Source organism: Equus caballus, chromosome 1 (assembly GCF_041296265.1).
Source record: "Equus caballus isolate H_3958 breed thoroughbred chromosome 1, TB-T2T, whole genome shotgun sequence".
Classification (NCBI taxonomy): Eukaryota; Metazoa; Chordata; class Mammalia; order Perissodactyla; family Equidae; genus Equus; species Equus caballus.
The window spans coordinates 79,473,622-79,498,774 of NC_091684.1; the positions used below are offsets into that span (position 1 = coordinate 79,473,622).

The 25,153-nt window shown below is 37.9% G+C and overlaps 1 protein-coding gene across 5 annotated transcripts in view; it reads left to right on the forward strand.

The window, feature by feature from the left end:
• NUP133 (nucleoporin 133) overlaps positions 1-25,153 on the forward strand; it is a 51,383-nt gene continuing 26,230 nt past the window's right edge. For 2 of the 5 annotated variants that reach the window (XM_001497676.6, XM_023646301.2), the window contains exons 1-14: positions 1-510; positions 2,121-2,239; positions 4,171-4,274; positions 5,853-5,960; positions 7,556-7,690; positions 8,300-8,470; positions 10,127-10,282; positions 10,601-10,671; positions 14,079-14,226; positions 15,792-15,939; positions 16,901-17,058; positions 18,473-18,564; positions 22,878-23,041; positions 23,965-24,059. In XM_001497676.6, coding sequence (XP_001497726.1) covers positions 329-510; positions 2,121-2,239; positions 4,171-4,274; positions 5,853-5,960; positions 7,556-7,690; positions 8,300-8,470; positions 10,127-10,282; positions 10,601-10,671; positions 14,079-14,226; positions 15,792-15,939; positions 16,901-17,058; positions 18,473-18,564; positions 22,878-23,041; positions 23,965-24,059 — 1,851 coding nt within the window. In that variant the 5' untranslated portion in view covers positions 1-328. Of the gene's footprint in view, positions 511-738; positions 923-2,120; positions 2,240-2,867; positions 2,962-4,170; positions 4,275-5,852; positions 5,961-7,555; positions 7,691-8,299; positions 8,471-10,126; positions 10,283-10,600; positions 10,672-14,078; positions 14,227-15,791; positions 15,940-16,900; positions 17,059-18,472; positions 18,565-22,877; positions 23,042-23,964; positions 24,060-25,153 lie in introns of those variants that run through there. The other 3 variants (XM_070228373.1, XM_070228375.1, XM_023646310.2) reach the window with 3 other exon arrangements.

The window sequence follows — 25,153 nt, forward strand, 5'->3', positions numbered from 1 at the left end:
AAGGGCACCCGTCCCTCCAGTTCCACTTCGCTGGAAAATCCTGACTCCCGCCGCTCCGGGCCGGAAGTCCCCCGACAGCCCCTTCACCCGCTTAGCTTACTGCCTCTTCGCCCTCGCCCCACGGCTGGGCGCTGCGCTTTGACGTAATCACCGCGCGCCCTTCCACCCTCATCCTCTGGTCGCCCAGACCACGCCCCGTGGCTCGGCGCGGTTCTTTGGCGTATTCGCCTCGCGGCCTCCCGCCCCGGGGTGTTCAAGCTGGGCGCGCGGACCTCCCTTCGGCCCTACGGCTGGAGCCCGCACGCTCCCTGTCGCTTTCCCTGCCATCATGTTCCCGGCCGTCTCCTCTCCGCGGACCCCGGGGCCCGGGGCACGAAGAGGCCCGCTGGGCGGAGTAGGGCCGAGCTCCACGCCCCGGGCGACGAGCAGGAAGGGTCTGGCCATGGGGTCTGCAGTCAGCTCCCCGGTGCTTTTCTCGCCGGTCGGCCGGCGGAGCTCGCTGAGCTCTCGGTAAGTGATTGTCCCCGGTTGGGTCCGGCGATTCACAGGCTCTTAGGCCTCGGCGGACCTAATATGGTAGTGACTCCCGAAGCCCTCGGGACCGGGGGCGGCTGGGGGCAATGTCAAAATATTGGAAAATAGGCCTTCGCCACCCTTGCAGATTATTTCAGCTTCATTTTGACTAATTCATCAATTGAGTCTTCGCTTTGCACTTTTTATGGAATTACCTTTGTGTAGAGGTGAAGAACAAACTGGATTTGAATCAGTGGTTACCTGCCTCCTTCATACTACCCCTGTGATCTGATGTAAGTCACTCATGATGCTCTTCATCAGTGAAATGGCGATAATATCTGACCTGGGCCTGCTTGACTAAGGCCAAAGGAGTCAATATGAAATCCCACGACGCAGACATAAAGTAATGGTGAGACTGAGGACCTCCATCCCTGGAAAATCATTGTATAATATCTAACATACTAACTGCCATTGATATCTCCTAATTGGTAATTATAAAGGGCTTTTAGCTACAAAAGTTAACTTTGTAGCTAAATTAATAGGGAAAAGGCTTTCCATAAGCAGTGAGATAAGAATAGTTTTGTTACCAAATAAAAACGTGGCTCAGCAGTCCACATCACAAGTAGAATCATGGTCCACATCCTCCCTTTCATAAGTAATCTGGAACTTTAGAAGAAAGTTATAGTTTCTGAGTAGTTTCCTCTGAATTCATAGATCAAAAATGAATTTTTCCCTGCATGAGAACGGTAATATTGGGTCTTGAACTTAGTTAAAATTTATGTATAAAATTCTATAATACTTTAAAGGAGAAATGATTTTTAAAGAATACACTATCCTTTTGCATTTTGAAAAGTGCTCTTCAAAGTATTCATCTTGTCAATGTTTTCTACTCCTTTGAGAAAAGACAGAATAAAAGTCATACTTTAATGGTTTTTTTTTTAACCTCTTTTTACCTTCTGGTGATGATTTAAAGAAAACCCTTTGTTATAATACTCTGTCAGGAAACAAAGCTCCATACCACTCTCTATGTGCATCTTATCATTTAATCCTCATGATGAGAGATAAAATAACTTTTATACTGGTAACTTTACGGTACTTTTCTGAATGTTAAGATGAAGGTGAGAAGGAAATATAATCTCTACTGCTTTATCTGCTGTTGAAGACCAGGTAACAGCAGATACTCATGACCCTGTTTAATTTCTTGCTTGATTATACAGATCTGGTACAGTCTTATAATCTAGAGCTGATGGCAGCTTAAAAGTAATCTAACCTGAGCCAGCCCTGATGGCCTGGTGGTTAAAATTCGGCGCTTTTACCGCTTTCATGGCCTGGGTTCAGTTCCCCTTGGCAGAACCACACTATACTGTGGCAGTGGCTCACATAGAAGAACTAGAAGGACTGGGGTTTTGGGGAGGGAAAAAAAAGAGGAAGATGAAAAATACATTTACTTACACAATATATGTGAGCCAGAGTTTTTTTTCACTGTTACAACTCACCTTTCTTCTTGTTTATCAAAGATCTCTTTATTGTGAAATATGTATACATAAAAATTAGGATAATGGAAAATTTTAAGTTATGAGTGAAGTAATATGATCTCTTCTCTTTAGAGGAACACCTACACGAATATTCCCACACCACTCTGTAACTGAGTGTGTAAACTATGATGTAAAAACGTTTGGATCTTCACTTCCTGTTAAAATCATGGAAGCCCTAACATTGGCTGACGGTGGGTATCCTTTTCCATTTGCCTCAGTTAGCAGTTCAAAATAAAGCCTAAGTCTAGCCTGGAGATTAAAACTTGTGCTTTCTGTGGCATACCTTCACCTAAATGGGGAGAAAGGTAACCTATTTGGTTTTTCACCATAATGGAGAAATTTAATAAATTTGAGAAGCAAAATGAGTTCATTCTAGCACAGTTAAATTAAATCTTTAATAGTTGTAAGTACTGCATATGCAAAACTCAGTCCAATTTAAAAAGTTAATTGAATATATGAAATTTAGCTTTTAAAAAAACCCAAAAAATTAGTGCCTCACATTATTTGGTTTAATAATGCAGTAAAATCAAGTCTTAGCTCCATTTCTGAATCCTGTGTAGTATCCCAGGGACTGTATGCACAAATTAATGCTGTTATCTACGTGGTGTACCTTTAGAAGATTCTGTTGGCAGAGAATTAGAGTGGAAATTTGGAAGATACAGTCAGCAGAAGCTTCATAAAAGTGACATTAAGGATGAGGGGTTGGGTGACGAAGAGCAAAGTTCAGAGCATCCTCAGTGATCTCCCTAAATCATTTTTATTAAGGATTCAATTCTAGATCTTTGTGATTTTTCTGTAACAATGTTTTTCAAATTGCAGATAGTAACTGAAGTCAGTTTAGTGGTTCATAACCAGCATTGGAAAAAAAGTGAAATAGAATGCAAAAATGTCAGAATGGATCTCATATCATAATGTTAAGTAACTTTTGTTTGTTTTGTTTAAATTGTATGAATGCATCATGATGTAAAGTGTATTTCATGCTGTGAATGACAGTCAAAAAAGTTTAAAGTATTGCATTCTAGAAGAAGGCTTATTTTTCATCAACTTGAACTTGTCCATCTTGCCTGTAAGTCCTTGGGAGTTTCAGGGACACTTGTTTTCAGACAACTAAATTTCGCTAATCTCTGTCATGCATGTTCCTGTTTTAAATTTATATAATATATATTATATATAGATTTTTTCCCTCTAAAAATTTCAGCTTAAATTGCATTTAAACCTTTTATGTTAATAACAAATAGTACACAGCCTCAGAGGAGAGAGCCCCTAGAAATCAGGATGTGTGGACTGAAGAGGTGCGTAAACTTGAAGAACTCTGCCCACATGGAAACCTAGCAGGTGCTGTGTGTCCTCGAGGGCTTACCAGTAGAGGGTTTGGGCCTGCTGCAGTGCCTTCAGGAAAAGAAAATACTGCATGGATATTTCAGTTCATCAAGAAGCCCACACTTAGCCTAGGAATGATTTGATGTTTTAGTTTGTATATTACTGATGCCTTTTTTCGCCCCTCTACCCTGCCTTTAAGCAAAGAGCAACGCTCAAATTAATTAAATTTCCTGGACCGTTAACACATTATAGAGGTTTACCACTAGTGCTTATGACAGCAATATACTAATTTAGTTTTGTCACCTAATATGGAATGCAACCATTTATGTCTCCATAAAATGAAGTAATTTTTCATACTTTCAAAGAGCTCTTATTTGAAAACCATGTTGTTTTGAAAGAACATGATTTTTCCTTGAAATGTTTTATATATTTAATGAGGGTTTATTGTTTGTGTTGCTTTATCAAAATAAAATTATGAATATTACTAAACATTATAGAAAGTAAGATCTTTTTATAACAAAAATTGAGAAATAGTAAACTTAAGCCCAAAATATACTTTTTTCCCTTTAGATATGTTTCTAAAAGTGTTTATCAAAGTTAAATAGATCTCTTGTTTTGGATATTAATAAATCTTGAATTATTCAAGAGTATTTTTTGCTGTGTAGTAATCTTTTTTGTGTGTGGTGATTACATTTTTTGGTGAAGAATGTGGCAATAAAGATGATTTTGGTATGAGGAAATTTTTTTAAGTTTTTCTTATTTGTTCTTTGAGAATAATTATGCATCTCCTTTTCTTCTTTAGTTGATGATCAGCTGACTGTCCACATAGATGAAGGTGGATGGGCTTGTCTGGTCTGCAAAGAGAAACTCATTATTTGGAAGATTGCTCTGTCACCTATTACTAAGGTAATGGCTCTTCAGAGAGCTGGAAGGAGATAGAGGAGAGGGTTACCAATTGTCTCTTAATTTTTACCCTAAATTTTTAGAGCTGTTGGAGGATAGTAATCTGAATCTACTTCAGCATCAGGGATTTGCATTTTCATAGTGATACGACCTACTGAGCATGCATGCATATTTGTGTATTGGGAAAAAGTTTTCACCTTTTTAATAATCTTAAACCAGATCCATGTTATTTATATTTAATAAAATTAGAGACATTAAAATTTTTGATGAATGTCATCCTAATCAGATGGCCTAATGAAGTCTAAGACTAAATGCCATCCATGTAAGCTGATGAACTAAGTTTATTTCTAAGAAAATAGGACTGTGTTTCACTGAATCTACTGGGAAAAAATAAATTGGGAAAAAATAATAAGAATTTTTACAATTGCTAGTTTAATTTTCAGTTGTCAGTATCTCACACAGGGATGTCTAGTAACTTATCCTCAGCAACCTCTCTCTGTCTGTTCCAGATCAGGCACACTCTCTTGCACCACTCACTACTCACTCGGCCATTGTTCCATTGGAACCTGGGACTCCTGCTTACATAAGCTCCTCATGTCTACTGGCTTCTGTACTGCTGTACTTCTGTACTGCTACTGCCTATAATATACTTGTGGTTAGGAGCATAGGTGAGGGAGAAGTCCTGGGGGCATCGTGAATTAGCAGAGGGAGCCTGATATTCGACTGAGTCTAAGAAATATTTTTCTAGGCAACTTGGTATAATTACTCTATAGTCATGCAGATTTTGAATATCAAATAAAAAGTCAAGACTGGGGCCAGCCTGGTGGCATAGTGGTTAAGTTTGCATGCTCTGATTCTGTAGCCTGGGGTTTGCAGGTTTGGATCCCAGGAGCAGACCTACACACTGCGTCAAGCCATGCTGTGGCGGCATCCCACATACAACATAGAGGAAGATTGGCACAGATGTTAGCTCAGGAACAATCTTCCTCACACACACAAAAAAAGTCAAGACTAGAATGGGAAAATTCCTTAGGAAGCCTACACACTTGTCTTAGTCTGGGAAGAGATTGGACAAGTTGATATTCAGGGTCTGGTCTAGCTCTTAAGTTTTCCTGATTCTGTATCTCTTAAAATGTTTTGTTTTAAAATTACTGAAATCCATGATGAAAACATGATCAAAAAGATATGAGAAGAAAGAATGTTTATAGAATGGAATTTCCAGCAGTGAATCAGAATTTAAAATACACAGATAAAGGAAATAGTGAAGTTAGATGCATATTCAAAAATTGGATTTGAGGGGACTGGTCTGGTGGCATAGTGGTTAAGTTCAGTGTGCTCTGCTTCAGTGGCCTGGGTTCATGGGTTTGGATCCTGGGCCTGGACCTATACCACTCATCAAGCCATGCTGTGGCACCAACCCACATACAAAATAGAGGAAGATGGGCACAGATCTTAGCTCAGGGCCACTCTTCCTCAAGCAAAAAGAGGAAGATTTGCAACAGGTGTTAGCTTAGGGCCAATCTTCCTCACAGAAAAAGAAAAATTTGATGTGAAAGATTGTTTGTTTGGTTTGCTCTGTAGTTATCTGTTTGCAAAGAACTTCAGCTACCACCTAGTGATTTCCACTGGAGTGCTGACTTGGTGGCTCTCTCTTACTCTGCTGCTTCAGGTGAAGCACCTTCTACTCAGGTAGGTGACTTAAAGCTTATTGAAATACATATTTTTTTAAATAAGGGAGTTCTAAAGTTGGAGGAATCATCAACCAAATTCTGAGATAGATCTATAAAGCTATAGGAATCAAGACACTGTGGTATTGCAAAGAGCTGGACACATAGGGCAGTGGAACTGAGTAAAGAGCACAGATAGAGACCCACACAAAGGTGGCCCTTTGATCTGACAGAGGTGCAAAAGCAATTCAGTAGAGTACGAATAGTCTTTTCAGTAAATGGTTTTGGAACCATTGGTCATCCTCATGCAAAAAAAGAAAAAATAAATTTCCCCCTAAACTTCATACATTATACAAAGATTAACTCAAAGTGGATCATAGATCTAAATGTAAAACATAAAACTATAAAGCTTTTAGAAGAAAACAGGAGAAAATCATCATGACCTGGGGATAGGCAGAGCGTTCTTGGAAATCACTGAAGGCGTGATTCATAAAAGAAAAAAATGGATAAATTGGATTTCATTAAAATTAAAAACTTAGCTTTGCTAAAGACACTGGAAAATGAAGAGACAAGCCACAGACTGGAGAAAATATTTGTAAATCGTATATCCAACAAAGGACTTGTATCCAGAGCATAAAAAGAACTCTCAAAGCTTAATAAGAAAACACCCAACCCAATTCAAAAGCAAAGCGTAGGACTTGAACAGACACTTTACCAGGGAGTATATAAGGATGTCAAATAAACACATGAAGAGATGTTCACATCATTAGCCATCAGGGAAATGCAAATTAAAACAACAGTGAGATACCACTACACACCTATTACAATGGCTAAAATAAAAAGCACTGACACTACCAAGTGCTAGCAAGGATGTGGAGCATACATTGCTGATGGGAATGCAAAATGGTATAGCTGCTTGATTTTCACTTTCTTAGAAAGTTAAAATATACTTACCATATCACCCAACTATTCCATTCCTGGCTATTTACCTTAGAGAAATTAAAATTTATGTTCGTGCAAAAAACAGTACATGAATATCATAGCAGCTTTATTTGTGATAGCTGACAGTAGAAACAACCCAAACATCCTTTATCAAGTGATTGGGTAAACAAACTGGTTCATCCATAGAATGGAACACTACTCAGCAGTAAAAAGGAATGAATTCCTGATACATGGAGCAACCTGGATGAATCTGAGAGTCATTATGCTAAGTGAGATAAGCCAGTGTCAAAGGTTACATGCTATATGATTTCATTTGACATTCTTGGAAAGTCAAAACTATAGTGATAGAAGAAGTGGTTGCCAGGAGTTAGGGTGGGGGAAGGGTATGGCTGTAAAGGGATGGCATTAGGGAGTTTTGGGGGCCACTGGAATTGTTCTGTATCCTTACTGTGGTGATAGTTACATGAATACTATACATGTGTTAAAATTTATAGAACTGTACCACAAAAGTCAATTTTACTGTATGATAATCTTTCAAATATAAAAAAGGCATTTTTATTTCTGATTTTTGTTAAATAGTAAATTGCCCCAGTTTCTTTATATCATTGTCATTAGACTCCCAGTTTTTGGGTCTTTCTTTTCTTGTGATTGCTGAGTGTTATGATTTTTTTCCAGGCTGTTGCTGTCATGGTTGCCACCAGAGAAGGATCCATCCGCTATTGGCCAAGCCTTGCTGGTGAAGACAGCTACACAGAGACTACTGTAGATTTGGGAGGTGATAAGACTTACAGTTTTCTAACAGCAGTGCAGGTATACAATGGATGTTCTTTTATGTTTATTAGAAAGGTGTGATTTGGCTTGGAAGTGGGATTTGAATGAGTAAAAATGTGGGGTTTTATACGGACCATACAGTCCAGGGAGGGATCAAAAAGAGACAAGAGAAGAATGTAAGCATCTTGGATTTGAACAGTTAGACAAAGGGAAGACCTTTTCATAGGACTCTAAAATAGCAATATTGGATAGTAACCTATGTTTCAGAAACATTTTAAGAGACTAACTTAGCTCTTCGACACTGAAGAATGGTTTGCTAATATATAATCTGCAGATTTACCCACGAAGTAGAATCTGATACTTGATTTGTTGAACCTGCAATACTGTGAAGCTGTAATTTAAAAATCAGAATTAAAAAAAACACGCAGCTAAAAAAAACCGCAACGAAAGTTTTTCTGTGTAGAGTTAATAATGTTAAGTGAATGGATTTGTAAGTAAATTTGTTTTAATAAAAAGCACTTCCATTTTTTATTCTTTTAGATTTCTTTTAAGCTACAGATGATTTTTCTCTGTATCAAAAGCATTTTGTGTTAATTTTCTTTATCTTAGTGTTAGATGCTTAATTAATCTCACAATATTTGTTCACAGGGAGGAAGTTTTATTTTGTCCTCTTCGGGAAACCAGCTGATTCGGCTGATACCTGAAAGCTTAGGAAAGATTCATCAGCATATCGTGCCTCAGGGGCAAGGCATGCTTTCAGGAATTGGTCGGAAGGTTTCTTCTCTTTTGGGAATTTTATCTCCTAGTAGTGATCTCATAGTAAGTTGTTAAAATAACTTTGTTTTACAAGCTTGTTTCTTAGTGAAATCAGTGAGTTGGAAGTTTCCTATGAAGTTGGTATAGCCTCTGTATGAACAGTAGTGTACATGATATAAAACTTTTGATCTTTCAGTGAAGCATATTTATTATAATGATCAAAGGAGTTCGTGCTAACCCTCTCGCATACCCTGTAATATTAATATTCTTAAATCACATAGATTATCTTATAAGTACATTCCTTGAATTAAAACTGTCAGGTAAAATTTTAAATGTGTTGAGGGACTAATTTTGCTTTCTAGACTTAACCAAAAAGATGTTCTGCACTTGCATGACTCCAGCTATCTGTGTGGATGACTCAAATCTAGGTTTGTTGGCTGGGCTTTCGCCTCCAGCTTGGCAGTAGTGAGGAGAGGAGGATGGGGATTAACATTTATGGAACATCTACCCTCTGCTCGGTGCTCCGTATTTGTTATCTCATGTAGTTATTATGATGACCTATAATATAGAAAGCTTTCTCTCCAATTTGCAGATGAGCAAATGGCCTCAGTGAGGCTAAGTAAACTGCCCAAGGTTACAGAACTACTCACTGGCAGATTAGTGCCCAGGCTTGTTTGAATTGAAAGCATATCCTCTTTTTACTGTGCTGTTTCCCTCTTGTAGCTATCATCTGCTTCCTTGAATTATCTTTGAACCTAAAACTTAATAAATTTGTTAACAAATTTGCTAAAAACAAATTGATCATTTTCCCTCTTCTCTCCTGTTAACTATGCACTTAACCTACAAAACTTGTTTCTCTTTTGACCTGTTCCTGTTAATGGTACTGTCCCCTTTTTTGGTGACCCAGGTATAAAACCTTGATATTTTATTTTTGGTATCTTCCTCTCCTTCTGTAGGAAATAAGTTATTTACCAGGTACTGTAGGTTTGACTTCACGTCTCATTTCCATCCCCATCTTCTGCTTCCATTGTTATGCCCTAATCTACACTGTGGGTAAGTTTCCCCTAAGCTCTCATTGCCATTTCACTCACTGTTGACCCCTTCTATCCTATTAGTGGCCAGAGTCACAGTGACAGGAGAAATGGGGACAATTAGGTTTTAACTCAAAACAATCTTATATACTCAGCTTAAAAAACACACCTATACTTCATAAGCAAGTGTATACTTAAAAGGCAAAATAACACACACCATGTATACTAACTACAACCCTGCCAGATTCGTTTTCCTGTAACATAGCTCTTGTGTTCAAAAGCCATTGGTAATATCTCCCTTGCTTATTAGGTTTACAGACTCACATTCAAGACTTCTGTGTGTCTCTAATTTTTCATTTGAGCCTTATTTTTGTTTCTTTTTTAGTTATAATCTACATTTCACTTTAACAGGACTACTTCTTCTCTGAAGACCCTATAACTTTCCTACCTCAAAATCTGCTCTTCCCAGGCCTTCTGCCTTTATGCTTCTGCCTATGGAAATCCTACCTTGCTGTCAAAGTCTATTTCAAGATCACTCCTTCCTTTGAATCCTGGATGAAGAATTCTGATAGGATTACTATTCAAATAGTCATAAAATATATGAAATGTGAATTGCATAGAAAAATACTTCATTAAGATAGGAACTTAATAATCTATAAATTTGACTTTTTTTCTTTTCTCCATACAGCTTTCAGGTGTCCTTTGGGATAGAGAGAGATCAAGCTTTTATAGCCTGACAAGTTCAAACATCAGTAAATGGGAATTAGATGATTCTTCAGAAAAACAAGCACATAGTTGGGATATAAATAGAGCACTGAAGGAAAACATTACTGATGCTATTTGGGTAAGGAACAATAATAATCATCTCTAATTTATATCTATGGTTATATGAGAATGCTAATTTCTTTAGTTATTTTATTTATTAGAACACATTTTCGTATAATACACTAACAGTTTTTAGCTATCAGATAAACAGAAATGGGGTGTTGAATCTTTAGAAATATTGGAACTTCCTAATTTTCTTAATTTTTAAAATGCATACATATTCATTCAGTAAGTGAGCTACTGTGGATGAGGCACTTTAATAGGTGTTGGGGATACAAAGGTGAAAAAAAATGATTCCTATATTCAAAGAGCTTCTGTTATTGGTATTTTCACATAGGGATCTGAAAGTAACTATGAAGCTATTAAAGAAGGAGTCAACATTCGGTATTTGGATTTGAAACAAAACTGGTAAGCAAGTAATTTGTGGTAAAAAATATAGGTGGTTGTTTGGAAAAATAATTGATGTTTATTATAAAGTGATGAGCAGTCTTGTTATCTGTTCTTCTAATGCTATCTTATACTATTACACCTTACTAAGTGGTTTCTGTTCTTTCTCTAGAGATGTAGTTCATTTGAGAACTTCTCAATCTTCAGCTGTTATGTCTTTACAGTAGTTGTCTGCCCTAGTTAGAGATGCAGCTTTTGTGCTTTCACAGCTGAACCTTCTTTTTCTTCGCTGCTAAGAGATGCCTTCCTCGCTGCTGTGGATGCTCCATCTTGTCATCTTTCTCCTCTCCGTGGAGATACTGAGCACAATTCTCCAGCCCTTTTTCTGTTGCTGAATGAGCTTTTAGTAAGCCTCTGTTCGTGGCTATATTGAGTAAAGGAAGGACGGGATGAGGTTTTGTCTTGGAAGTGCAATAGAACTCAATCATGGTTTGTATTCAGAGTGAATTTCCTCTTGTAAACAGTGCTCTAACTGATGCTTAAGATTCCAGGTTAGTGTGATAAAGCTAATTTACCGCATGTTATTATTTAGCTTTAACACCAAAGGTCATATGGAACTTAAAAACCATTTGTAACATGGTTTCTATGTGAAAGTTCATAATGGGTGCAAATATATGACTTGTATTCCTTCAAAACACAATTTACCAGGAGCTAATGACTATTTTTACGTGTTGTAGAGTAATTTAGTTTAGTAGAACAAATTCTCCCTGTTTCTTGGAAGGATGTTGTGATTCTGCTGTATAATTTTTCTCTCTCAGGCTTTTGAGACTAGCAGTAGGATCCTTCTTTACAGTTCCTGAAAAACCTTATATAAACTATCAAAAAGGTAAAAGTAATAGTATACATTTAATTTCCATAAACAGTGCAATTAAATACAGTTTACCTGTTTTAGTTTATCTTTACAGACTTTTAGAAATTTAGAGTTGCTGCTCGAGCACAGCCTAGAAGCTGTGGGCATATGATGTGGACATTTTTTCACATATACTTTTCTGAATGGAGACATGAGTTGAGAACAAAGAAGAGAAACATGCTTAGGAATTGCTATACTGGGTCAGACCCAGCGTTGCTCTCCCCAGTGATGTAAGACTAACAAGATTCTTGTGAGACACAGCTCTCCCCACCTTTTGTCCAAATTGTCCAGTTGTCACTCTCTTATATCCTTGAAATCTAATGACTCATACAGAGTGTTCCACGTCTGGATGGGTTTCTTCTATTTAAGAATGGTGAGGGCCAGCCTGGTGGCATAGTGGTTAAGTTCGTGTGCTCCACTTCAGCGGCCTGGGGTTCATAGGTTCAGGTCCTAGGCATGGACCTAGACACTGCTCATCAAGCCATGCTGTGGCAGTGTCCCACATACAAAATAGAGGAATATTGGCACAGATGTTAGTTCAGGGTGAATCTTCCTCAAGCAGAAAGAGAAAGATTGGCAATGGATGTTAGCTCAGGGCCAGTCTTCCTCACACACACACACACACACAAAATGATATTTGTCTTCCTGATGCTCATTGATACTCATTGATTTGTTGCTCATTTTGGCCAGAGCTGCTGCTTAGGCTTATATTTTCAGTGAACAGACCTATTAATTCTTTTACTAGATTATTACTGAGACAAAACTCAGATAGTTTCATTTTAGTTGTAAAGTTTGGATTTTTTAAAATCTTAAATGTATTGCCTTGTATATACTCACATAAAAATTTGTCAAATCTTTACTGATTTGCAAAATTGTGGTTATCTTCCTATCATCCTTAATACCTAAAATAGCTTTATGTTTTTTCAGACATGAAGATTTTTTTACAAAGATGTGAAATAAAACTGGTTCTTGGACTACTCTCTAAGGGATCTTATTTATTAGATGTTTCTCCATGACTCCGTGGGCACCTCTTATTGCACAGTGATACAGTCTTTAGAGTAAGGGCAGTATAGAGTCTTACCACAGGTGTAACTAGCTGTACCTCCCTACTTATTATGGAGGGGAGACTCTCAAGACTGCATTTTCTAGGACCTAACTCAGTTCATTCTTATATGTAATGTTCTTGTACATCATCTCTTAGCTCTTTAGGTCACTGCCAGTATGTCACAAGTTTGGGCTATTATCCCTGGATTCCTTTCAAGAGTCCAAGTGAAAGTGATAAGGTTGGGGCGCTGGGGGAAGTGAACATTGGAGAAGGAAAATGAGAGCCGTGTTAGGATTACTTGATTTGAAGTGGCATGTAATTTAGTCACTAGCTTGGTTTCTTATTTTTTAGGTGTCATTAGAGGGTGCTTGCCACCCTGTTAATACTTCTGAGACTTGAATACAAGTTGCTAATAATGCTGCTAAATGTTTTGGAAGGGTTGAGATCAGAGACCATTTAATTCTTTGTTGGGGGCAACAACTTTCATAGACTTAAGAGGAACACTTAGCTTTAAGGTGGAAAAAGGTTTATTTTCATGTATACAGCAGCTTGAAATTTCTGTAACTCATTGTTAAAATTAAAAACAAAATGTTTTTCCCCTGGACAAAAGTAAGCTTTAAAGAACAGATTAAGTCAAGGGTTGAAAATCTTTTCTGTGAAGGGCCCTAAAATAACTATTTTAGGCTTTCAGGGCTATGTGGTCTTTATTGCAACTACCCTACTCCATTCGTGGTAGCATGAAAGCATCCATAGATAATCCACATGCAAGTGGGCATGGCTACATTCCAGTAAAGCTTCATTTACAAAATTCACCTGACATGATTTGACTTGAAGGCTGTACTTTGCTAACCCCGCGTTAAATGATTTGTTGATCTTTTTCTCTTTAAATCAGATTTATTCAGGTATATTTTACATACAGTAAAATTCACTGTTTTTAGTGTGTAATTCTGTGAGTTTTGACAAATGTGTAGTCATTGAGTCATAACCATAGTCAAGATACAGAACAGTTCTATCACCCCCAAAATTCACTTGTGCCCCACCCCTCCCTCCACTTCTAGCCCCTGGCAACCATTGATGAGCTTTCTCTCCCAATAGTTTTGCCTTTTCCAGAATGCCATATAAATAGAATCATACAGTATAAAGCCTTTTGAGTCTGGCTTCTTTCACTTATCATAATGCATTTGATATTCATTTGGTAATTTCTTCCTTTTTACTCCATTATATAGATTTTATCGGGGTTTGTTTATCTATTCAGTAGTTGAAGGATTTTGTTGTTTCCAGTTTTAGGCAATTATGAATAAAGCCACAATAAGCATTTGTACACAGGTTTTTGTGTGAACATAAGTTATTTCTCTTGGGTAAATATCTAGGAGTGGGATTGCTAGATCATGTGGTAAGTGTATGCTTAACTGTATAAGAACCTGCCAAGCTATTTTCCAAAGAGGCTGTGGCTCTTTCTTTTTCAATGATTAGTGATGGGCTCCTGATTTTGGCAGCAGCATGGCACCCAGCAGACAATCCGTGTCTCATCTATTACTCTTTGGTAACAGTAGAAGATAATGGCAACCAAATGTCAGATGCAGTGACTGTGGAAGTCACTCAGTATAATCCCCCTTTTCAGGTAAGATTTCTATCTGTAAGTTAAATTACAAAGTGATAATAACATTGAGGGTTTTTTCCCCTAACCATTGCAGGGTCAAATTCTTTGAGAGATTCATCTGCAGGGCTTGGAACTATTTTAAAATAGCTAGTTTTTACACACTGCCTTTTATTTGCCCTCTCAGACTCATTCCTTTGCTCAGCCTTAGCTGAAGAGAAATGAGTGGAAGCAGCTGACAGAAGCAGTTTGTTTCTTCTACTCCAGCTCTATGAAGGGATTATCATTTCTATATTATTGAGTGAAAATAAAAATTGATGATAATTGCAGAGTGAAAAACAAGGAAGGAACTTGATAGGAATTGGGGTTTGGTTTTGAGCCCTATACATTACAGAAAATTCTCCTTTTTTGCTCCAAGTGGGATATTTATAAGCAGCAGCCTTGTATACTTGTCAAAGTTCATGTAAATGATTAAAAGGCAAGCTCTCTCGTTTTAAGCTTCTTAATAGCAATTAAACATATTGTTTAATAACTGATATTCATGAGGAAAAACCTTAATAGCTGTAAATTCATTTCATTTAACTTTGTGTAGTATCTAATTAAACCCTTACCTTATTCTTACTATGACTTTTTTTTTTTTTTTTTTTTTTAAGATTTTATTTTTTCCTTTTTCTCCCCAAAGCCCCACGGTACATAGTTGTGTGTTCTTCGTTGTGGGTTCCTCTAGTTGTGGCATGTGGGACGCTGCCTCAGCATGGTCTGACGAGCAGTGCCATGTCCGCGCCCAGGATTCGAACCGACGAAACACTGGGCCGCCTGCAGCGGAGCGCGCGAACTTAACCACTCGGCCATGGGGCCAGCCCGTTACTATGACTTTTTAAACTGAATATTGTAGGGAAATCTTTTAATTTGTTCCTTTATTCCAAAAAAAATAAACCTTATCATGTGTTCTGATTATGCAAGAAAAACATAGTGTTAAAATTTTTTAGACAATGCAAAAGGGTATAAAGAAAACAATTCATGAATTAAAAAAAAATCGTGGAATCCCACTTTTAATGTTTTGTTGGTAAAATTGCTTCTTTAATAAGAAATAATATATCATTTATAACACTTGCTAATTTTATCATTTAATTAGGTCTTATTTCTATTTCTGTTTCTGATTTTATATATGAATAAATTAACTCAATTTTCTTGTGCATGATATCTTGACAGTGAAGTAAGAACCTAAATGTTTATCAGGGATCATTTATAAAGTTTTTGCTAATTTTAAAATAAATAATATAATTAGCTAATCCTTTTATTTTCTTTCCCATGTTTGTTGTAGGCTTCTAGTTAAACTCTTATCACCATGGAAATGTTTTCAAAATTTGCTAATTATTTGCAGTTCAACAAAGGATTTCTCTAATTGCTCCTTATAAACTTATTCTGTTGTATTTTATAAATCATCTCTAGGTTTTCACAAAGACAACCAGTGGATTATCATTTTATGAGTTTTATGAGATAGTATTTTACAAAAATGTGAATTATAAAATAATACAAGTATTTTTGTTTCACTTCTCCTTAACTGTAATCTTAAATTTAATTTTCAGTCTGAAGACTTGATTATGTGTCGGTTGATGGTCCCAAACTTTTCAAACCAGACTGCCTACCTATATACTGAAAGTGCTGTCTATGTGTGCTCCACGGGAACTGGGAAGTTTTCTCTTCCTCGGGAGAAAATTGTCTTTAATATACAAGGTACAATAGCAGCTTTAGAAGGCGTGATTATGAACTCCTTAGTCATTCTTAGTAGTTTTTGTTCTCTTTCCATAAATGTTGCTTCATAAATGATACCTCCAAGTGTTACGGAGACATTCAATGCCACACTTGTAGTAGCTGAAATTACAACCTTGCTGAAAAACCAAGAGGGTAGTAGAACTCCCAGACTGTCACATTTATGGGCAAAAAATAGTAATGTTTTTCCCAGAAGAGGCCAAGAAGGAAAGAACTGACACTAAGAGAAATAATTGCTTATTCCTACTTAGTAAGAGTGACTTATTCTGACTTGATGGTCTTTAAATAAGTTTGTCCAGACCACTGGATAAGAAGAATCCCAGGTGCTAGACTCATGCAAGGGCGCTGGGGTAGGGGCAGATGGTCGAGGGAGCCAGCCAGGAGTGAAAAAAAGCCAAGCAGATAGTCTAGTCAGGATGTTTATCTCAAGGAATTGGGCAGAGGCAAAATTTAGGTGAGGCAGTGGGATGGAATCTAGATTTTTCTAGTCCCAGCACAAGAACCTTGACTGTGTGCGGGTAGGATGTTATTAAGGCGCTGAGCAAGCTTAGACTTTTTTCTGTTTCCTCAATGGCTCACTCAATAAGTTAAGACAGAATTGGGCAAGAGGACTTCATCAGATTGAAAAAGCTGTTATTCTGAGTTTTGCAGAATGAATAAGTTTTTTGGCTTACCATACTCATTGTTCTCTTGCAAGGCTAGTTTTTATTGTCCTAAAGCTGAAGGGCACAGAGCCTGCTACTTCAAATAGCAACAGATTCTTGACATTTGATCTGGGATTAAAAAGCTAAGTTCAAAGTAGGAGTAATATTGTAAAGGAAAAAAACATTCTTTGTGTATCAAGATGATTTTCTGCTTAGGGTGGTAGTTTTAGGAAGCATTTTTTTCTTATGTATATTTGATTGTGTATTTTTCTTTCTTTTAGGAGATAGTATTTTGGGAGCTGGTTCCTGTGGTGGTATTCCTATCCTTTTTTCTAGAAACAGTGGATTGGTGTCTATTACTTCAAGGGAAAATGTGTCTTTGTTAGCAGAAGACCTTGAAGATTCCCTAGCATCTTCAGTTGCTGGACCAAGCAATGAGGTAACGTGGTTCCGTAAGATTTTTAATTTCTTATCAGTATATTTCCCACAAATGTTTAAAAAAATCAGGCAGTTTTAAAAAAGTTGTGATGAAAACATTAGTTCCTTTATCTCCCTCATCCCCTTTGTTCTCTTTCCCAGAAGCAATGACTTTTAAGTCTTTTAGCTGTTTCTTTTGGTATTTTTCTCCATATTTCTAAGTAATATGCATATATTTCTGTCTCCTAATTTACCCATTTTGGACATCTATTGATTTCCTATTATGGAAGATGAGGATTTGAGGTAACTTATATTCCATTCTCTGCCTTTCTCATCCCAGTGAAATTTTTTTACATTGTAATGGCAAGGTGAATATTGTTTATGGTTGACTGAGTCAAGTAGTGTACTGATTACATTTCCTTTTTTTTATACAACTGCATGTGATTCTTGAAGTAACAGGCTAATTTTATATTTGCTTACTTTTCTTTAATATCTGACTTAATCTTCCAGCACCCTCCAGCAGCTCTGTAAATACCTTTCAGTATACTTTTCCTCATAGTCAAATCTCTAAAAACTCTACACCTACTGTCATTTTGAAAGTTTCCTTTCCATTGCCCTCAGATCCTCTCCGGACTTGTCCCTGCACCACACACGGGTTTGCCTCGTCTCCTCTCTGCTCCGCCAGTTGCCATTCCTACCTCTGGTTTCCATCTTCATGTGTTGTAGTTGGAATCACAGATGTTTGGGTGGTTTTGTTTCTTTTTCTTCTTGTTACTCTGGGGTGATTTTTGAGAGGGAGAGTGGTAAAAACCGTCAATTTTTTTCCTGTCATCTTAATACCCAAAATACCCTGATCCATAAGATTTTTGATAAAAATCTTTTTTTACAGGAGACTAAAAATAATTAATACTGTTTGGGGTAATTTCCATTTGAATAGTGTATGAAATATGTAGACTTTCTGTAATTTAAAATTAAAATGATTTGGTACAATTTCAACAGAAAGTAATTTTTTTACCTCTTTTGTTATCTTGTGGTTTTTGTAATACTGCTATGTGTTCTGAAGCTATCTTACAGTATTCCATTTCTTTTCAATCTTTCTACATCCTTGTTTAACCTTGAAATCAACCATTATGCTTGTGATGGGTTGTATAAGAGCAAACCTATAAAAAGATTGTGTTGGTTATCATGAAATCCCAAATAATTTTGTTCACACTAGAATCTCTGAATTTTCTATACTTTTCTATAGGACTTTGGGTGGTCATTGGTACATTTGTCTTATTTCAGTAATTATCTTAAGTGCATAGACCATTGGTATAGAAGGTGGTAAACAGTTGTGTGTCTGTGTTGTTATTGTCCTAGGCAGGTCCAGTTTTTAGTCCAATAATTAAGAATATTTTGATACCTTCACTCCTAAATTATAGTTTCTTATTTTACAGAGTATGGTTTTTGAGACCTCTACAAAGAATGAAACCATAGCCCAGGAAGATAAAACCAGATTGCTAAAAGCTGCTTTTCTGAAATACTGCAGGTATAACAGGTTTTTAAAATTATGGCTTATTTTATGTCTGAGCACACATTTTACTGACATATGGTACTTATTTGTTGACTGGTGGGAGAAAGTTGGAGAAATGATGCCATCAAGGAGAAACAGTTTTTCTGAGCTTTAGCACTTTAACAAATTGTTACTCTGAACTTGGTAGTCATAGGAGAGTTCCAGCTAGGCTAGGAAAAAACCATGATGTAACATACCCTCTCCATGTAATGAGAAGCTATGTACCTTTAAAAATGATGATCATGAACACAGCTTGCAAGCATCTTTTACGTAAAATGTTAAGGGAAATAAGTTGCATGTAAAGTTTTATTGGTGTTATAAAGGAATTAGTCTTGGCCTGTCACTTGGGTTTTGCTGTGTACAAAATCACCACAGAACTGGTGGCATATTTACTACAGCTCATGATTCTGCTATCTGGCTGTTTGGGGCTGGGCCCAGGTGGCCATTTTACTGGTCTGGTCTGAGCTCACTCATTGGTCAGCTACCAGCTGTCCTGGCTAGACTTGCTCACATTTTAGGGTCTCTGGCTGGTCAACTCTATGTATTTCACATGGCCTCTCCTCATCTAGCAGGCTACCCTGGCCTTGTTGACATAGCTCGGGATTCCAGAAGAGGCAGGAGAGAAAGCCTTGGTGACGAGTGCTCTTCGAGTCTCTACTTGGGTCACATTTGCTAATATCCCATTAGCCAGAGTGACAGGGGTGAGCCCCTAGTGGGAGGGTGCTCACAGGGAGTGTGCTAAAGGGAAGGAAATAATTATACTCAAGTCTGTCAGACTTGCTGACCTGATACTTCTGGTTTTAAGGTGAATTCAGTCATTTCAGTTTGTCCTAGACATGTATTCTGCGTATCAGATATTCTGGTGGCTTCCTTAAAAGGTATAGTAAGTTCACATTTGAATAACACTCAGGGAAATTGGGATCCAGCCCTTGCTCTGCCCCTAGTTAACTGTGTGAGTCTTTGGACAGATTGCTTAGCATTTCTGGAGTTCTGTTTCTTCTTTGTGAAGCGTTCAGTGGGGTGGCAGTTGGACTGTATGAAGGATTATTAGTTTCTCTAGCAGATCTTTGTTTTGAGGAAGTATTCAGGGTTTACTGCCTCCCCCAGTTCTCAGCTCATGATCCTGTAATCCCACCCATAGTGGTATCTGATGCGTAGTGGCTCACTCTCACTGAAGAGTTAACAGTTAGTTAGACTCTACAGTGCTTTACAGTTTTAAAATTCTGTGCCGCCTTAGTGATCTACTGAGCTTAGTTTCTTGTCCAGAAGAGGGCACCATTGGACAAGTTTTTTGGTTCCGTTTTTAAATAGTATTCTTTTAATCTTGTTCTGTTGCGTGGTGTTCAGTCTTAACTGCCAAGATTTGGATTAAAATACTATGATTTTGTCTTGCACAGGTTTATCCTTTAATTAACAATTCTGTCACATTTGTGGCATCTCACAATTAAATAATAATGGTGCAAGTCACTCTGGTTATTGTATTAGTTTCATGTGGCTACTATAACAAATTACCACAAATTGGTTGGCTTAAAACAATGGAAATTTATTGTGTCACAGTGCTGGAGGCCAGAAGTTCAAAATCAAGGTGTCAGCAGTAGGATCTAGGGAAGAATCTGTGCTTGCCTCTCTCCTAGCTTCTGGTGTAGCTGGCAATCATTGGCATTCCTTAGCTTGTGGATGCATCACTCCAGTTGTCTCCAGTGTCGGATGGCCTTCTTTCCTGTGTCTTTCTTCACATGTCCTTCTAATAATGATACCAGTCGTTGGATTTAGGGCCCACTGTAATCCAGTATAACCTCATCATGACTGATCATATCTGCAGAAACCTTATTTCCAAGGTCACATTCTGAGGTTCTGGGTGGACATGGATTTTGTGGCGGACACTGTTCAACCCAGGATAGTCATTTCTAAATGTTTTACAGGGGAAGATTGCTAAGCATGAAAAGGGATCCCTGACCTTAAGTCCTGAGAGTATAGTAACCTTAGGAGCAGAGTCATTGGGCCTCTAGCACAGCCTGCCTTTGACTTATCCTGTTTAGCATGGTTGAAGTACTCTGAGGTTAAGTAGTCATTTCTAGGCTGGTGTCAGCCAATTGTCTTAAAGAATTAGACTCTTCACAAATGGAATTGTGGTACCTTTAAAGCAGGATTGCTCAGCCTCATCTCTATTGACATTTGAGGCCAGGTAATTTTTTGTTGTTGGGCTGTAAAGGATATTGCAGAGTGTTTAAGCAGCATCTCTGGCTTCTTCCCACTTGATGCCAGTAGCACCCTTCCCCTCAACTTGTGACAACCAGAATTATCTTCAGACGTTGCCAAATGCTACCTGAGCAGTGAAAATTGGTAGATAGCACCCTAAAGTGTTATTTAGCTTTTTGCTAAGGTAATACTATTTTTATAGCATGGTTTCTTTGAAATTAATTTCTGTATCATTTTGATTTTCATTTTACCTAACTCAATATAAATATAAAATTTTTGGTTCATGAGAGTTTTGAGAAACTTATTCTCTTGATTAAAATGGTTAATTATTGATTGATCTTGCCATAGTCAACTTTGAATTCCCATAACTTGTAGCTAGGTTTCCAGCTTCAACCCGGCCTTTAACACTTTTGGGCGGTTTTTCTGTTTCTTAAGTCAGCTCTATCTCCTGTTCCACCAAGAGACCGTTTCAACCCTTTTCTAATCTCCACTTTCTCATTTCTCTACCTCCTCTCCTGCAGTTAGCAGATGACTCAGCCTCCTATTTCACAGAGATAATAGAAGCCATCGGATAACAACTCTCTGTACTTACAGCTACAGACTTACCTGCACCCAGCTACTTTCCCTCCCTGTAAAGTAGACAGAAGTGTTCTTCCTAAGACTAATCTTTTTGTCTTTGTTTTGAATGCCACTGTTTCCTGCTTCCCTTGAGACTTTGCTCTTTCAGTTCTTCCTCTCATGTATCTTTGACCTTTCTTGTGCTGGCTCCTTCTCATCAGGTGTTAATCATTTTTAATTTGCCATTTTTAAAAAAGACCTATCTTTGACTGTCCATCTTTGAGGTGCCACGCCTTTTGTTTGTTCCTGTTTACAGCTGAATTACCTGAAGAGATGTCTACATTTGCTATTGTCTGCCATATTTTTCTCTCTCTCCTCCCTATGTGATCTTTTTTCCTTCTTTAGCTTCATTTACTGAAGAAATACAGATCTACCGTGCTCTGGGCCATTATATACAAATGGGGAATGTTCAAAAGCAGATGTGTATTCCACAGGCACCTCTGTTGCAACATATCCAAAACTGCACTTGTCTTTGCCAAAGCTGATGCTTTCCTTTCTATCCCCCGTTACAAGTCCTGGTAATCCGTTCAGTTGTTCAGAGCAAAAACGTGGGAATTGTCCTTATACATCAGATCCAACCAATTGCCAAAACTTACCTCATATACCTTTCTTTCTCAAACCTGTCTGCTTGTCTCCTTTCTCCACTGCAGCTACTGCTAGTGGAGACCACCACATTCTCTTGCCTGGATTTTTGCGATAACTTCCTAATTGGACTTATCTCCATCCCGTCTGATACCCCATCTCAGTATTGTGGTTAGAATGATCTTTTGGAAAAATAGAACAGATTATGACACGTCCTTCTTAGTGCCTTTCCACTGTCGTTAGGATTAAGTTTAGGCTCCATAACATGGTTTTTGTACTCTGTCCTTTAACTGGTGGTGTTTCTAAGAGATCTGCCCTGGAAGCTTTCTTCTCGCTCCTCTCCCTGGGAGATCTCATCCTCCCCCCTGGCTTCAGATCTCTCCTGAGAACTTACAGGAGTAGCTTGTGCTCTCTATACTACTGTTTGCCCCTCCCCATATTCACCCCAGCCTCACTGCACCTCTTCCTTAGCCAGCAGGCCTGCACTTAGCTACCTCTTTCTCCAGGAAGTTTTCCCTGCCCTTTGGATGGTTTTGGCTTCCCTCTGTGTGCTCTGTAGCCCTCTGTTCTTTCCCTGTCATAGTATGTGTAACTGCTTGTTTAAGTGTCTGACTCCTCATGACACTGTATACTTTGAGAAGTCTCAGACTGCTTTTTAATGTCTTGTTTGTCATTCTTTCTCCGGTGCCTAGCATATTTATTATGTGTTCAACATGTATTTGTTGAATTAATGAATGCATGATAGCTGTCTCTCTTTTAAATAAATATTATTAAAAGCAGTTAACTTTTGGCTAAAATGTAGGACTTTAATGTCACAATTAACTTTTACATGGTGAGTTTTGAAAATGTTTTGCCTCCTTTAATATTTTTGTTTTCTAATTTTATTTCAGAAAAGATGTAGGTCATGCTCAGATGGTGGTTGATGAGCTGTTTTCCTCTCCCTCTGACTTGGATTCCGATCATGAACTGGACAGGGCTGTCACCCAAATCAGTGTGGACCTGGTGGATGACTACCCAGCCTCTGATCCACGATGGGCTGAGTCTGTCCCCGAGGGTGAGAGCATTCTAATTTTAATATTATGGAGTGATCTGTGTTGAGAACATTCTGGTTCTTTTATTAAAGTGTCTCTTGCAGCGTATTTTTTAGTTTCTGGAACAATTTAATATTAATTCAATATTTTTTAAAAGGTGGTAACTTTCCTTACAGTAGATTTTGAAAAGGGCTCAGAACAGATCTACATAATAGAATAGAAACTGAGGGAACTCTGGATGCTCCTGGATCCTACTTGTTCTGTCTGAAGCAGATTAACTAACCCTACTTAGCTTTATCAACATTTATTTCTAAAAGGAAATTGGTGGCATAGGTAGGCATTTGGTACTTATTAGCCCCCACATTAAATAATTTTGGCATAATCACTGTATTTGGCTAATAGAAATTATACATTTCCCTGAGAGTGACAGTGAGCAAATCTGAGCATGTAGAAGTGGGGGTGTTGTCTTTCTGCCTGATGCTTTCCTGCCTGCCCTGGTGACTGTCCTCCTTACACTTCCACCACAGCCTTAGGGGCACTCTGGGGGTTCCCAAGTACTCTATGAAACTGTCTCAAACATCCATTTCTCTCCCTCATTTTCTTCTTAGCAAGTTTGCTAATCTCATTAGAGATGTAGGGAAGAAAACATCAGTGCTTACCTTCTTTCTTTGATTGTTTCTTTTGAGCTGTCAAGCTTAGAATCATATAAATGATTAAACTAATAATGACATATTTTGTGTTTTGAATAAACACAGTATGAATTGTATCAAACCCCCAAAATTTCCCTCTGAAGTTTTTAAACTCTTGGGTACTGTTATAAATAATTGCATTGAAAGGTTGGTACTTTCCTTTTGTATAGAATTTTCTTAACTTTTTATTTTAAAAACAGTAATTATTGTAAAGCCAGTATGTTGTATGTTTAAGTTTTGTTATTGTGTTTCAACAGAAGCACCTGGGTTTAGCAATACATCACTGATTATTCTTCATCAGCTAGAAGACAAGATGAAAGCCCATTCTTTCCTCATGGACTTTATCCACCAAGTAAGCATCCCAGCTGCAGTGAGCAGGGTTGGCCAGGGCACCTGGCTTTGCTGTGCCTTTTGTCAGCTCCCTCCAGGGCACTGGGAGAGCCTTTCTCTCTTATTCTGAGGTGTGGCATTAGGTGGGCCATGACTAGTGATTTCCATTTTCTGCACTGACTTGAAAGTAAATGATTCTAGGGCTGTGTGGAGCCCTGTTACTCCAAGTATAAAAGCTGCATTGGAAATAAGATTAAAAGGAAAAAAATAGTGTATTTCAGCAGAAATGCTCTTTCAGCTTCTCTTGTAACATGCTGTGATACCCTCTTTTTCATTCAGATTTCCTGTGCTTTTTATGTAAAACTTTTTCATGAGTTAATTTTATATTATTAGAGATGATGACAGATTTTTATGTGTAGATTTTTAATTTTGATGGGCCATTAGAATCAAATCCTCATTTAAAGTATTCTTTTTTTAAAGAGGTATCCCCATTTATATAGAGCCTAAAATTAGAAAATGTTTTTGCTGCTAGACAGAATCGTTACCCACAATCACCCATTCTTGCCTTGTCGATCAGTTTGCTCCCAAGCACATTATATACCCAAATGAATTAATTTAATCCTGTTTGTGCTTATTTTTTCTACAATAGGTAATGCCTTCAAATTAAAGAGATTCTAGTCAATGCTGCGTAATAGAACTTTCTCTGGTGATAAGAATGTTCTACGTCTGTGTTGTCCAGTACAGTAGTCGCTAGTCACATGTGGCCGCTGAGCGCTGGAAATGTGGCTGGTGCAGATGAGGAAATAATTTTTTTTTTATTTAATTTTAATTAACTTAAATTTAAACCACCACTTTGGTGGATAGTGGCTACCTTACCGGACAGTGCGTTTCTACATGATTACAGAAATGCCTTTTTTGTGTGTGTGAAAAAGATTTGCACCAAGCAAAGAAATGTGCCAGTCTTCCTCTCCTTTGTATATGGGTTGCCTCTCCAGCATGCAGTGGAGTAGGTCTGCACCCAGGATCGGAACCTGTGAACCTGGGCCCTGAAGCAGAGCACCGGAGCTTTAACCACTTGGCCATGGGGCTGGCCTCTCCAGAAATACCTTGATTGCT